Raw genomic sequence first — 14,619 nt, forward strand, 5'->3', positions numbered from 1 at the left:
CCAAAATCCACGTTTGGGTGGTGGGGGTATCAAAGGGGGGTTCCAAAAGTCAGGTTTGGGTGGAGGAAGCTCAGGAATGGGGTCCCAAAATTCACGTTTGGGTGGTGGTGGCATCAAAGATTTGGGTTGGGTGGAGGAAAATCAGAAATGGGGTCCCAAAATCCACGTTTGGGTGGAGGTGGCATCAAAGGGGGGTCCCAAAATTCAGATTTGGGTGGTGGTGGCATCAAAGGGGGGTTTCAGAAGTCAGATTTGGGTGGAGGAACCTCAGAAATGGCCCCAAAATTCAGATTTGGGTGGAGGTGGCATCTAGGGGGGGTTTCAGAAGTCAAATTTGGGTGGAGGTTCCTCAAAAATGGGGTCCCAAAATTCAAGTTTGGGTGGTGGTGGCATCAAATCTTCATTTTGGGGTGAGGTTCCTCAGGAATGGGGCCCCAAAATCCAGATTTGGGTGGAGGAACCTCAAAAATGGCCCTGAAATTCAGGTTTGGGTGGTGGCGGCATCTAGGGGGGGTTTCAAAAGTCAGATTTGGGTGGAGGAAAATCAGGAATGGGGTCCCAAAATTCATTTTTTGGGTGGAAGTGGCATCAAATCTTCATTTTGGGTGGAGGAACCTCAGAAATGGCCCCAAAATTCAGGTTTGGGTGGAGGTGGCATCTAAGGAGGGTTCCAAAATTCGGGTTTGGGTGGAGGAACCTCAGGAATGGGGTCCCAAAATTCAGGTTTGGGTGCAGGTGACACCAAATCTTCATTTTGGGGTGAGGTTCCTCAAAAATGGCCCCAAAATTCATTTTTGGGTGGTGGTGGCATCTGGGGGGGGTTTCAGAAGTCAGGTTTGGGTGGAGGAACCTCAGAAATGGGGTCCTAAAATCTACATTTGGGTGGAGGAACCTCAGAAATGGCCCCAAAATTCAGGTTTGGGTGGAGGAACCTCAGGAATGGGGTCCCAAAATTCAGGTTTGGGTGGAGGTGACACCAAATCTTCATTTTGGGGTGAGGTTTCTCAAAAATGGGGTCCCAAAATTCACGTTTGGGTGGTGGTGGCATCAAAGGAGGGTCCCAAAATTCAGATTTGGGTGGAGGTTCCTCAAAAATGGTCCCAAAATTCAGGTTTGGGTGGAGGAAACTCAGGAATGGGGTCCCAAAATTCAGGTTTGGGTGGAGGTGGCACCAAATCTTCATTTTGGGGTGAGGTTCCTCAAAAATGGCCCCAAAATTCAGGTTTGGGTGGTGGTGGCATCAAAGGAGGGTTCCAAAATTCAGGTTTGGGTGGAGGAACCTCAGAAATGGCCCCAAAATCCACGTTTGGGTGGTGGTGGCATCTGGGGAGGGGTTCCAGAAGTCAGGTTTGGGTGGAGGAAACTCAGGAATGGGGTCCCAAAATTCATTTTTGGGTGGTGGTGGCATCTGGGGGGGGTTTCAAAAGTCAGGTTTGGGTGGAGGAACCTCAAAAATGGCCCCGAAATTCAGGTTTGGGTGGAGGTGGCATCAAGGATTCATTTTGGGTGGAGGAACTTCAGGAATGGGGCTCCAAAATCCACATTTGGGTGGAGGTGGCATCAAAGGAGGGTTCCAAAAGTCAGATTTGGGTGGAGGAAACTCAGAAATGGGGTCCCAGAATTCAGATTTGGGTGGAGGTGGCTTCTGGGGGGGGTTCCAAAATTCAGGTTTGGGTGGTGTTGGCATCAAAGATTTGGGTTGGGTGGAGGAACGTCAAAAATGGGGTCCCAAAATTCAGATTTGGGTGGAGGAACCTCAAAAATGGGGTCCCAAAATTCAGATTTGGGTGGAGGTGGCATCAAAGGAGGGTTCCAAAATTCAGATTTGGGTGGAGGAACCTCAAAAATGGGGTCCCAAAATTCAGATTTGGGTGGAGGTGGCATCAAAGGAGGGTTCCAAAATTCAGATTTGGGTGGAGGAACCTCAAAAATGGCCCCAAAATCCGGATTTGTGTGGAGGAACCTCAGAAATGGTCCCAGAATTCAGGTTTGAGTGGAGGTGGCATCTGGGGGGGGTTCCAGAGGTCAGATTTGGGTGGAGGAACCTCAGGAATGGGGCCCCAAAATTCAGGTTTGGGTGGAGGTGACACCAAATCTTCATTTTGGGGTGAGGTTCCTCAAAAATGGCCCCAAAATTCAGGTTTGGGTGGTGGTGGCATCTGGGGGGGGTTCCAGAAGTCAGATTTGGGTGGAGGAAGCTCAGAAATGGGGTCCCAAAATCCACATTTGGGTGGAGGTGGCATCAAAGGAGGGTCCCAAAATCCACATTTGTGTGGAGGTGGCATCTGGGGGGGGTTCCAAAATCCACGTTTGGGTGGTGGTGGCATCAAAGGGGGGTTCCAAAATCCACGTTTGGGCGGAGGTGGCATCTGGGGGGGTTCCAGAAGCCCCGTGTGGGTTTTGGGGTGGCCCCAGGGACGTCCCCGTGTCCTCTCCAGGGCCACGTGGTGTTCGACGCCAGCGGCTCCCGCATGGCCTGGACCCTGATCGAGCAGCTCCAAGGTGAGGGCGCGGCCGGGGCGGCGCGAGGGGACATCCTGGGGACCTCATGGGGACATCCCAGGGACCTCATGGGGACATTGAGGGACATTGGTGACATTGAGGGACCTCCTGGGGACACTGAGGGACATTGGTGACATTGAGGGACCTCCTGAGGCACCTCCTGAGGCACCTCCTGGGCACCTCCTGGGCACCTCCTGGGGACCTTCAGGTGACATTGGTGGCACTGAGGGACCTCCTGGGGACCTCCTGGGGCACCTCCTGGGCACCTCCAGGTGGCACTGAGGGACCTCCTGGTGTCCTCCTGGGGACACTGAGGGACATTGGGTGACACTGAGGGACCTCTTGGGCACCTCCTGGGGACACTGAGGGACACTGAGGGACCTCCTGAGGGACATTGGTGGCACTGAGAGACCTCCTGGGGACCTTCTGGGGACACTGAGGGACATTGGTGACATTGAGGGACCTCCTGGGGACCTCATGGGGACACTGAGGGACCTCCTGGGGACCTCCTGAGGGACCTCCTGGGGACCTTCTGGGGACATCCTGGGCACCTCCTGGGGACCTTCTGGGGACCTCCTGGGGACACCCTGGGGACCTCCCGGGGACCTCCCGGGGACACTGAGGGACATCGGGTGACATTGAGGGACCTCCCAGGGACCTCCTGGGGACACTGAGGGACCTCCTGGGGACCTCCTGGGCACCTCCTGGGGACACTGAGGGACATTGGGTGACACTGAGGGACCTCCTGAGGGACCTCCAGGTGACACTGAGGGACATTGGTGGCACTGAGGGACATCGGGTGACATTGAGGGACCTCCTGGGCACCTCCTGGGGACACTGAGGGACATTGGGTGACCTCCTGAGGGACATTGGTGGCACTGAGGGACCTCCTGGGGACCTCCTGGGGACACTGAGGGACCTCCTGGGGACCTCCTGGGGACCTTCTGGGGACCTCCTGGGGACCTTCTGGGGACCTCCTGGGGACACTGAGGGACATTGGTGACATTGGTGACACTGAGGGACCTCCTGGGGACCTCCCGGGGACCTCCTGGGGACCTCCTGGGGACCTTCAGGTGACACTGAGGGACATTGGTGGCACTGAGGGACCTGCAGGTGACATTGAGGGACCTCAGGTGACATTGAAGGATCTCCTGAGAGACCTCCAGGTGACATTGAGGGATGTCCTGAGAGACCTGCAGGTGACATTGAAGGACATCTGGTGGCACTGAGGGACATTGAGGTGACATTCAGGGACCTCAAGTGGCACTGAGGGACCTCCTGAGAGACCTCCAGGTGACATTGAGGGACATTGGTGGCATTTAGGGACCTTCAGGTGACACTGAGGGACCTCCTGGGGACCTCCTGGGCACCTTCTGGGGACCTCCTGGGGACATTGAGGGACATTGGTGGCACTGAGGGACTTTCAGGTGACACCTCTGTGGGTGTCACCTGTCCCACCTGTCCCATTGGCACCTGTCCCACCTATCAATGTCACCTGTCCCACCTGTCCCACCTGTCCCACCTGTCCCATTGGCACCTGTGTCACCTGTCCAATGTCACCTGTCCCATTGTCACCTGTCCCACCTGTCCCACCTGTGTCACCTGTGCCATTGTCAATGTCACCTGTGCCACCTGTGTCACCTGTGTCACCTGTCCCATTGTCAATGTCACCTGTGTCACCTGTCCCACCTGTGCCACCTGTGCCACCTGTCCATGTCACCTGTCCCATTGTCACCTGTCCAATGTCACCTGTGTCACCTGTGTCCCCTGTCCCACCTGTGTCACCTGTCCCATTGTCAATGTCACCTGTCCCACCTGTGTCACCTGTGTCACCTGTCCCATTGCCACCTGTCCCATTGTCACCTATCAATGTCACCTGTGTCACCTGTCCCACCTCTGTCCCCTGTGTCACCTGTGTCCCCTGTGCCACCTGTGCCACCTGTGTCCCCTGTGTCACCTGTCCATGTCACCTGTCCCATTGTCACCTGTCCCATTGTCACCTGTCCAATGTCCCCTGTGTCCCCTGTGTCACCTGTCCCACCTGTGCCACCTGTGTCACCTGTCCCACCTGTCCCATTGTCACCTGTGCGGGTGTCCCTTGTCCCCTGTCCCATTGTCACCTGTCCCACCTGTCCATTGTCCCCTGTGTCCCCTGTGTCACCTGTGTCACCTGTCCCATTGCCACCTGTGTCTGTCACCTGTGTCACCTGTGTCACCTGTCCTGTGTCACCTGTCCCACCTGTCCATTGTCACCTGTGTCCCCTGTGTCACCTGTCCCATTGCCACCTGTCCATGTCCCCTGTGTCACCTGTGTCACCTGTCCCACCTGTGTCACCTGTCCCATTGTCACCTGTCCATGTCCCCTGTGTCCCCTGTGTCACCTGTCCATGTGCCACCTGTGTCACCTGTGCCACCTGTCCCACCTGTGTCCCCTGTGTCACCTGTGTCACCTGTCCCATTGCCACCTGTGTCACCTGTGTCACCTGTCCCATTGCCACCTGTCCCATTGTCACCTATCAATGTCCCCTGTGTCACCTGTCCCACCTATCAATGTCACCTGTCCCACCTGTCCCACCTGTGTCCCCTGTGTCCCCTGTGTCCCCTGTGTCACCTGTGTCACCTGTGCCATTGTCCCCTGTGTCCCCTGTGTCACCTGTCCATGTCCCCTGTGTCACCTGTGTCACCTGTGTCACCTGTCCATGTCACCTGTCCCATTGTCACCTGTCCAATGTCACCTGTGTCACCTGTGTCACCTGTGTCACCTGTGTCACCTGTCCAATGTCCCCTGTGTCACCTGTGTCCCCGTTGTCCCCGTGCAGGGGGCGAGTACGAGAAGATCGGGTACTACGACAGCACCAAGGACAACCTGAGCTGGTACAACAACGACAAATGGATCGGTGAGACACGGAAACGGGGCAAAAAAAACGGGAATTTGGGAAAAATGGGGAAATTGGGGGAATTGGGGAAAATTGGGGGAAAATTTGGGGGAGAAAATGGGGGAAATTGGGGGAAATTTGGGGGGGAAATGGGGGAAATTTGGGGGGAAATTGGGGGGAAAATTGGGGGAAAATTGGGGAAAATTGGGAGAGAAAATGGGGAAATTTGGGGGGAAAATTGGGGGGAAATTGGGGGGAAATTGGGGAAAATCTGGGGGGAAATTGGGGAAATTTGGGGGGAAATTTGGGGGGAAATTTGGGGAAAATGGGGGAAATTTGGGGGAAATGGGGGAAATTGGGGGAAATTTGGGGGGAAATGGGGGAAATTTGGGGGAAATTGGGGGGAAATTGGGGAAATTGGGGGGAAAATTGGGGGAAATTTGGGGGGAAATTTGGGGGGGAAAATTGGGGGGGAAATGGGGAAAATGGGGGAAATTTGGGGAAATTTGGGGAAAATTTGGGGGGAAATTGGGGGGAAATTGGGGAAAATCTGGGGGAAAATCTGGGAGGAAAATGGGGAAAATTTGGGGGGGGAAATGGGGAAAATTTGGGGACAAAGTGGGGGGAAAATTGGGGGGAAATTTGGGACAATTTGGGGGGAAAATGGGAAAAAACTGGGAAAATTTGGGGGGAAATTGGGGAAAAATTGGGGGGAAAATGGGGGGAAATTGGGGGGGAAATGGGGGAAAATTGGGGGGGAAATTGGGGGAAAATTTGGGGGAAAATTGGGAGAGAAAATGGGGAAAAATTGGGGAAAATTTGGGGGGAAATGGGGAAAACTGGGGAAAATTTGGGAAGGAAAATGAGGGGAAACAGGAAAAATGGGAAAAATTGGGAAAAATGTGGAAAATGGAAAAAAATGGGAAAAATTGGGGGAAACGTGAAAAAAAATTGGGGGAAATTTGGGGGAAAATGGGAGGAGAAATGGGAAAAATGGGGGATAAAATGGGGGAAAATGGGGAGGAAAAATGGGGAAAATTGGGAAAATGGGGAAAAAGGGGGAAAATGAGGGGAAATGGGAGAGGTAAAAAAAGGGGAAAATGGGATGGGGAAAAAAGGGAGAAAATTGGCAAAAAATGGGAAAAAAAAAGGGAAAAACTCGGGAAAAATGGGCAAAAAAAAGTGAAAAAAAAAGGGAAAAATGCCGAAAATTGTTCTGGATGTTCCCAAATCCCTGAATTTTTGTGGAATTTTCCCAATTTTGTCCTCAGGGGGGTCCCCCCCGGCCGATTACACCAAGGTGATCACAACCTTCCGCTTCCTGTCCCAAAAATTGTTCATTTCCATGGCGGTGTTGGCGTCGCTCGGAATCGTCCTGGCCGTCGTTTGCTTGGCCTTCAACATCTACAACGGCCACGTCAGGTGGGGAAATTCCCAAAAAAAAAAAAATCCCAAAAATTCCCAAAAAATTCCCAAAAAAATCCCCAAAATTTTAAAAAAATTCCGGAAGTTCTGGGGGGTTTGGGGAAAAAAAATGGGATTTTTTTAAAGGGTTTGAGGGGGGGAAAAATGGGAGTTTTGGGGGGTTAAAGGGAATAAAAAATGGGAATTTTAGGGGGGAAAATTGAGATTTGAAGGGGAAAAATTTTGAGAGTTTTGGGGTTAAAGGGGAAAAATTTTGAGAGTTTTGGGGTTAAAGTGGAAAAATTCAGAGTTTTTGGGGGTTGGGAGGGGAAAAAAATGCCAGATTTAAAGGGGTTTGAGGTGGGAGAATTCCCAAATCCTGCAAAATTCGCAAAAGTTCCAGGGGGTTGGGAGGGAAAAATGGGGGGAAATTGGGGAAAAAATTGGGAAAAATTCTGGGGAAAATGGGAAAAATTGGGGGAAAATTCTGGGGAAAATGGGAGGAAAATTCAGGGAAAAAAGGGGAAGAACACTGGGAAAATTCTGGGAAAAAAACTGGGGGAAAAGTGGGGAAAAATGAGAGGAAAATTCTGGGGAAATTTGGGAAAAATTCTGGGAAAAAATGGGGAAGAAATTGGGGGAAATTGGGGAAAAATGGGAGGAAAATTCTCGGGAAAATTGGGAAAAATTCTGGGAAAAGTCAGGGAAAATTCAGGAAAAAATTGGGGGAAATGGGAGGAAAATTCTGGGAAAAATTCTGGGAAAAATTGGGGAAAATGGGAGGAAAATTCTGGGGAAAATGGGGAAAAAGTTGGGGAAAAATTGGGGAAAATTGGGAGGAAAATTCTGGGAAAAATTGGGGGGAAATTGGAGAAAAATGGGAGGAAAATTCTGGGGAAAAAATGGGGGAAAATGCGAGGAAAATTCTGGGGAAAATTGGGAAAAATTCTGGGGAAAATGGGAAAAAATTGGGGGAAAATTCTGGGAAAAAGGGGGAAGAAGTCTGGGAAAATTCTGGGAAAAATGCGGTAAAAAAATTGGGATAATTGGGGGAAAATGGGAGGAAAATTCTGGGAAAAATGGGGAAAAAATTGGGGGAAAATTGGGGAAAATGGGAGGAAGATTCTGGGAAAAATTCTGGGAAAATTGGGGAAAAATGGGAGGAAAATTCTGGGGGAAAATTGGGGAAAAATTGGGGGGAAATTCTGGGAAAAATGGGAGGAAAATTCTGGGAAAAAATGGGAAAAATTCTGGGAAAAAAACTGGGGGAAAATTGGAGAAAAATGGGAGGAAAATTCTGGGAAAAATTGGGAAAAAATGAGGAAAAATGAGAGGAAAAATCTGGGGGAAAAATTAGGGGGAAATTGGGGAAAAATGGGAGGAAAATTCTGGGGAAAATTGGGAAAAATTCTGGGGAAAATGGGGGGAAAATTCTGGGAAAAATGGGGAAGAATTCTGAGAAAATTCTGGGGAAAATGGGAGGAAAATTCAGGGAAAAATTGGGGGAAAATGGGAGGAAAATTCTGGGGAAAAATCAGGGGAAAATCATGAAAAATTGGGAAAAATGAGGAAAAAAAAAAGATGAAAAATTGTAAAAAACAGTAAAAACCAGTGAAAAAACAATGAAAAAATGATGAAAAACGATAAAAAAACCGGGGAAAAAAACCCAAACCCCTCTCCGTGTCCGGGTGTTTCCTGTTCCGGTTGTTGCAGGTACATCCAGAACTCCCAGCCCTACCTGAACAACATGACGGCCGTCGGTTGTACCCTGGCCCTCGCCGCCGTCTTCCCGCTGGGCCTGGACGGGTACCACATCGGGCCAGGGCTGTTCCCGCTCGTCTGCCAGGTGGGGACAGGCGGAGCAACAGGCGGAGGGAGATGGGGAAAATGGGGTGGGAACGGGCGGGAATGGGGGGGAAATGGGGTGGGAACAGGCGGAGGAAAAAGGGGTGGGAACGGGTGGGAATGGGGAGGGAAATGGGGTGGGAAATGGGGTAGGAACAGGTGGAAATGGGGGGGAATGGGGTGGAGAGCAGGAAATGGGCTGGGAACAGGCGGAGGAACAGGCGGAAATGGGGAGGGGGGAAATGGGGTGGGAACGGGGGGAAATGGGGGGGAAATGGGGGGGAACAGGCGGAGGAACAGGAAAAAAGGGTGGGAATAGGTGTAGGAACAGGCAGAGGAACAGGCGGAAATGGGGTGGGAACAGGCGGAGGAACAGGCGGAAATGGGGGGAAATGGGGTAGGGACAGGCAGAGAAGAGGAAAACCGGGGTGGGAACAGGCGGAGAAACAAGTGGAGGAACAGGCGGAGAGAGCGGTGGGAAATGGGGCGGGAACAGGTGGAGGAACAGGCGGAAATGGGGTTGAAAATGGGATGGGAACAGGTGGAGCAACAGGAGGAGGAACAGGAAAATGGGGTGGGAACAGGCAGAGAAATAAGTGCAGGAACAGGCGGAGAGAGGGGTGGGAAATGGGGCGGGAACAGGCGGAAATGGGGTTGAAAATGGGATGGGAACAGGTGGAGGAGGAACAGGAAAATGGGGTGGGAACAGGCGGAGGAACAAGTGGAGGAACAGGCGGAGAAAGGGGGGAAATGGGGTGGGAACAGGCGGAAATGGGAAGGAACAGGCGGAGGAACAGGCGGAAATGGGGGGGGAAATGGGATGGGAACAGGAAAAAGGGGTGGGAACAGGTGGAGGAACAGGAAAATGGGGCAGGAACAGGCGGAGAAACAAAAATGGAGGAACAGGCACAGGAACAGGCGGAGAGGAGGGAAATGGGGTGGGAACAGGCGGAAATGGGGTTGAAAATGGAATGGGAACAGGCAGGGGAACAGGAGGAGGAGGAACAGGAAAATGGGGGAGGAACAGGCGGAGGAACAGGCGGAAATGGGGGGGGGAAATGGGATGGGAACAGGCAGAGACACCACGAGGGACAGGAAGGAACAGTCGGGAACAGTCGGGAACAATCGGAGGAGGAACAGTCGGGATGGGAAGGGGAGGAACAGTCGGAAACAGGAACAATCGGAGGAGGAACAGTCGGGAACAGTCAGGACCAATCAGAACAAGGGGTGAAAAAAGGGGAAAAAAGGGAAAGAAACAGCTCGGAGCAAACAGAGGAGGAACAGCCAGAACGGGAACAACCGGGAACAACCAGAACCAATCAGAAACAACCAGAACCAATCAGAAACAACCAGAACCAATCAGAAACCCAGGCAGAATCTGTGGCCGACTGACAGCAGCAACAACCAGAATGGGAAGGGAAGGGAAGGGGAGGGAGCAACAATGGCCGCCGCCATTCCCGGCCGCGTTTCCGACTGTTCCTCCCTGTCCGGGTGTTGTGGCAGGCGCGGCTGTGGCTGCTGGGGCTGGGCTTCAGCCTGGCCTACGGGAGCATGTTCACCAAGATCTGGTGGGTGCACACCGTGTTCACCAAGAAGGACGACAAGAAGGACAAGCGCAAGGCGAGGAGGGAACAGGCGGACGGGGCGGGGTCAGGGGGGGGTGGTGGGCGGGGTTTGGGGGTTGGGGGTTTGGGATCCGGGTGTTGCTTTGGGATTTGGGTGCTGGGATTTTGGATCCGGGTGTTGCTTTGGGGTTTGGGTGTTGGGATTTGGGGGTTTGGGTGTTGGGATTTGGGGGTGTTGGGATTGGGGGTTTGGGATTTGGGGGTGTTGGGATCCAGGTGTTGCTTTAGGATTTGGCTGTTGGGATTTGAGCGTTTGGGATCCGGGTGTTGCTTTGGGATTTGGGGGTTTGGGGTTTGGGGGTTTGGGATTTGGGTGTTGGGGTTTGGGTGTTGGGGGTTTGGGATTTGGGTGTTGGGATTTGGGGTTTGGGATTTGGGATTTGGGTGTTTGGGTGTTGGGATTTGGGTGTTTGGGGTTTGGGTGTTGGGATTTGGGTGTTTGGGGGTTTGGGATTTGGGTGTTGGAATTTGGGTGTTTGAGTGTTTGGGGTTTGGGTGTTGCTTTGGGTGTTGCTTTGGGGTTTGGGTGTTTAGGGTTTGGGTGTTTGGGATTTCAGATCCGGGTGTTGCTTTGGGATTTGGGGGTTTGGGTGTTTGGGATTTGGGGGTTTGGTGTTTGGGGATTTGGGGATTTGGGGGTTTGGGTGTTTGGGGATCTGGGTGTTGCTTTGGGGTTTGGGATCCGGGTGTTGCTTTGGGGTTTGGGTGTTGGGATTTGGGTGTTGGGATTTGGGTGTTGGGATTTCGGTGTTGGGATTTGGGGGTTTGGGATTTGGGGGTTTGGGATGTTTGGATTTGGGTGTTGGGATTTGGGGGTTTGGGGTTTGGGTGTTGGGATTTCAGATCCGGGTGTTGCTTTGGGATTTGGGGGTTTGGGATTTGGGGGTGTTGGGATCCAGATGTTGCTTTGGGGTTTGGGTGTTGGGATTTGGGGTTTGGGTGTTGGGATCCGGGTGTTGCTTTGGGATTTGGGGTTTGGGTGTTGGGATTTGAGGGTTTGGGATTTGGGTGTTGGAATTTGGGTGTTCCCTTGGGGTTGAGGTTGTTGGGATCCGGGTGTTCCTTTGGGATCCGGGTGTGGTTTTATGGGATTTGGGTGTTGGGTTTTGGGTGTTCCTTTGGGGCTGAGGTTGTTGGTCCCCCCCATTCCCGTTGTGGTTCCCCCACCATTCCCAGTTTGTGACCCCTGGAATTCCCAATTTCTGACCCCGCCATTCCCAGTTTGGTTCCCCCACCATTCCCAGTTCCTGACCCCACCATTCCCAGTTTGTGACCCCACAATTCCCGGTCACCAACGGTGGAAATTCCCAATTTCTGACCCCACCATTCCCAGTTTGGTGACCCCAAAATTCCCAGTTTGTGACCCCACAATTCCTGGTCACCAACGGTGGAAATTCCCAGTTTGTGACCCCAGAATTCCCAGTTTGGTTCCCCCCCATTCCCAGTTTCTGACCCCAGAATTCCCAGTTTCTGACCCCGCCATTCCCAGTTTGTGACCCCCCCATTCCCAGTTTGTGACCCCCGGAATTCCCAGTTTCTGACCCCGCCATTCCCAGTTTGTGACCCCAAAATTCCTGGTTGGTGACCCCTGGAATTCCCAGTTTGTGACCCCACAATTCCCGGTCACCAACAGTGGAAATTCCCAGTTTGTGACCCCAGAATTTCCAGTTTGGTTCCCCCACCATTCCCAGTTGGTGACACCAAAATTCCTGGTCACCAACGGTGGAAATTCCCAGTTTGGTTCCCCCACCATTCCCAGTTTCTGACCCCCCATTCCCAGTTTGGTTCCCCCCCCATTCCCAGTTTGGTTCCCCCCCCATTCCCAGTTTGGTTCCCCCCCCATTCCCAGTTTGGTTCCCCCACCATTCCCAGTTTGGTTCCCCCATCATTCCCAGTTTGTGACCCCTGGAATTCCCAGTTGGTGACCCCACCATTCCCGGTCACCAATGGTGGAAATTCCCAATTTCTGACCCCACCATTCCCAGTTTGGTGACCCCTGGAATTCCCAGTTTCTGACCCCCCAATTCCCAGTTTGGTTCCCCCACAATTCCCAGTTTGTGACCCCGCCATTCCCAGTTTGTGACCCCAAAATTCCCGGTCACCAACGGTGGAAATTCCCAGTTTGTTCCCCCACCATTCCCAGTTTGTGACCCCGGAATTCCCAGTTTCTGACCCCCCAATTCCCAGTTTGTGACCCCACAATTCCCGGTCACCAACAGTGGAAATTCCCAGTTTCTGACCCCAGAATTCCCAGTTTCTGACCCCCCATTCCCAGTTTGGTTCCCCCCCCATTCCCAGTTTGTGACCCCAAAATTCCTGGTCACCAATGGTGGAAATTCCCAGTTTGCGACCCCACAATTCCCAGTTTGTGACCCCAAAATTCCTGGTTGGTGACCCCACAATTCCTGGTCACCAATGGTGGAAATTCCCAGTTTCTGACCCCACCATTCCCAGTTTGGTTCCCCCACCATTCCCAGTTGGTGACCCCTGGAATTCCCAATTTCTGACCCCACCATTCCCAGTTTCTGACCCCCCATTCCCAGTTTGTGACCCCACCATTCCCAGTTTGTGACCCCACAATTCCCGGTCACCAACAGTGGAAATTCCCAGTTTCTGACCCCACCATTCCCAGTTTGGTTCCCCCACCATTCCCAGTTGGTGACACCAAAATTCCTGGTCACCAACGGTGGAAATTCCCAGTTTGGTTCCCCCACCATTCCCAGTTTCTGACCCCGCCATTCCCAGTTTGGTCCCCCCACCATTCCCAGTTTGGTTCCCCCCCCATTCCCAGTTTCTGACCCCCCCATTCCCAGTTTGTTCCCCCACCCTTCCCAGTTTCTGACCCCACCCTTCCCAGTTTCTGACCCCACCATTCCCAGTTTGTGACCCCACAATTCCCAGTCACCAACGGTGGAAATTCCCAGTTTGTTCCCCCACCATTCCCAGTTTGTGACCCCAAAATTCCTGGTCACCAACAGTGGAAATTCCCAGTTTCTGACCCCACCATTCCCAGTTTGGTTTCCCCACCATTCCCAGTTTGCAACCCCACCATTTCCAGTTGGTTCCCCCCCATTCCCAGTTTGGTGACCCCCACAATTCCCAGTTTGTGACCCCTGGAATTCCCAGTTTGTGACCCCTGGAATTCCCAGTTGGTGACCCCAAAATTCCTGGTCACCAATGGTGGAAATTCCCAGTTTGTGACCCCTGGAATTCCCAGTTTGTGACCCCCCAATTCCCAGTTTGGTTCCCCCACCATTCCCATTTTCTGACCCCGCATTCCCCGGCAGAGCCTGGAGCCCTGGAAGCTCTACGCCACCGTTGGGGGCCTGGTGGCCTTCGACGTCGTCACCCTGAGCGTGTGGCAGATCGTGGACCCCCTGCACCGCACCATCGAGGTACGGGGGGCTTCTGGAAGCTTCTCTGGGGGTCTGGGGAGGTTCTGGAAGCTTCTCTGGGGGTCTGGGGGGTCCTTGAGGTGGTTTTGAGGGGGTTCTGGAAGGTTCTTGAGGTGGGTTCTGGAAGGTTCTCCAGGTGTTTTTGGGGTTTCTGGAAGGTTCTCCGGGCGTTTGAGGGGTCCTTGAGGTGTTTTTGGGGGTTCTGGAAGGTTCTTGAGGTGTTTGAGGGGTTTCTGGAAGGTTCTCTGGGGGTTTGGGGGTTCCTTGAGGTGTTTGAGGGGGGTTCTGGAAGGTTCTCCAGGTGTTTTTGGGGTTCCTTCAGGTGTTTGGGGGTTCCTGGGAGGTTCTTGAGATGTTCTGGAGGTGTTTGAGGGGGTTCTGGAAGGTTCTCCAGATGTTTGAGGGTTCCTTGAGGTGTTTGAGCAGTTTCTGGAAGGTTCTCCAGGTGTATTTGGGGTTTCTGGAAGGTTCTCTGGGGGTCTGGGGGGTCCTGGGAAGTTCTCGAGATGTTCCAGAGGTGTTTTTGGGGGGTTCTGGAAGGTTCTCCAGGGGTTTGGGGAGGTTCTGGAAGGTTCTCTGGGGGTTTGGGGGTTCCTGGGAAGTTCTTGAGATGTTCTGGAGGGGTTTGAGGGGTTCTGGAAGGTTCTCCAGGTGTTTTTGGGGGGATTCTGGAAGGTTCTCCAGGGCTTTGAGGGTTCCCCAACATGCTTGAGGGGTTTCTGGAAGGTTCTCCAGGTGTTTTTGAGGGGGTTCTGGAAGGTTCTTGAGGTGATTTTGGGGGTTCTGGAAGGTTCTCTGGGGGTTTTGGGGTTCCTTGAGGTGTTTGAGGGGTTCTGGAAGGTTCTCCAGGTGTATTTGGGGTTTCTGGAAGGTTCTCTGGGGGTCTGGGGGGTCCTGGGAGGTTCTCGAGATGTTCCAGAGGTGTTTTTGGGGGTTTCTGGAAGGTTCTCCAGGTGTTTTTGGGGTTTCTGG

At 53.0% G+C, this 14,619-nt stretch overlaps 1 protein-coding gene and 1 long non-coding RNA gene across 3 annotated transcripts in view; one reads left to right on the plus strand and one right to left on the minus strand.

The window, feature by feature from the left end:
- Nucleotides 1–14,619, plus strand: part of GABBR1 (gamma-aminobutyric acid type B receptor subunit 1) — a 61,719-nt gene that overhangs the window by 29,982 nt on the left and 17,118 nt on the right. For both annotated transcript variants that reach the window (XM_077191006.1, XM_077191005.1), the window contains exons 8-13: nucleotides 2,439–2,502; nucleotides 5,322–5,399; nucleotides 6,650–6,800; nucleotides 8,496–8,628; nucleotides 10,131–10,247; nucleotides 13,540–13,647. In XM_077191006.1, coding sequence (XP_077047121.1) covers nucleotides 2,439–2,502; nucleotides 5,322–5,399; nucleotides 6,650–6,800; nucleotides 8,496–8,628; nucleotides 10,131–10,247; nucleotides 13,540–13,647 — 651 coding nt within the window. The remainder of the gene's footprint in view (nucleotides 1–2,438; nucleotides 2,503–5,321; nucleotides 5,400–6,649; nucleotides 6,801–8,495; nucleotides 8,629–10,130; nucleotides 10,248–13,539; nucleotides 13,648–14,619) is intronic.
- LOC143695813 (uncharacterized) lies at nucleotides 4,126–5,126 on the minus strand. Its single transcript, XR_013185344.1, has 3 exons — nucleotides 5,078–5,126; nucleotides 4,442–4,472; nucleotides 4,126–4,287 (listed from the first exon to the last, which is right to left on the minus strand). It is a non-coding gene; the product is annotated as an uncharacterized LOC143695813 (long non-coding RNA).

Source organism: Agelaius phoeniceus, chromosome 27, assembly GCF_051311805.1.
Source record: "Agelaius phoeniceus isolate bAgePho1 chromosome 27, bAgePho1.hap1, whole genome shotgun sequence".
Taxonomy (NCBI): domain Eukaryota; kingdom Metazoa; phylum Chordata; class Aves; order Passeriformes; family Icteridae; genus Agelaius; species Agelaius phoeniceus.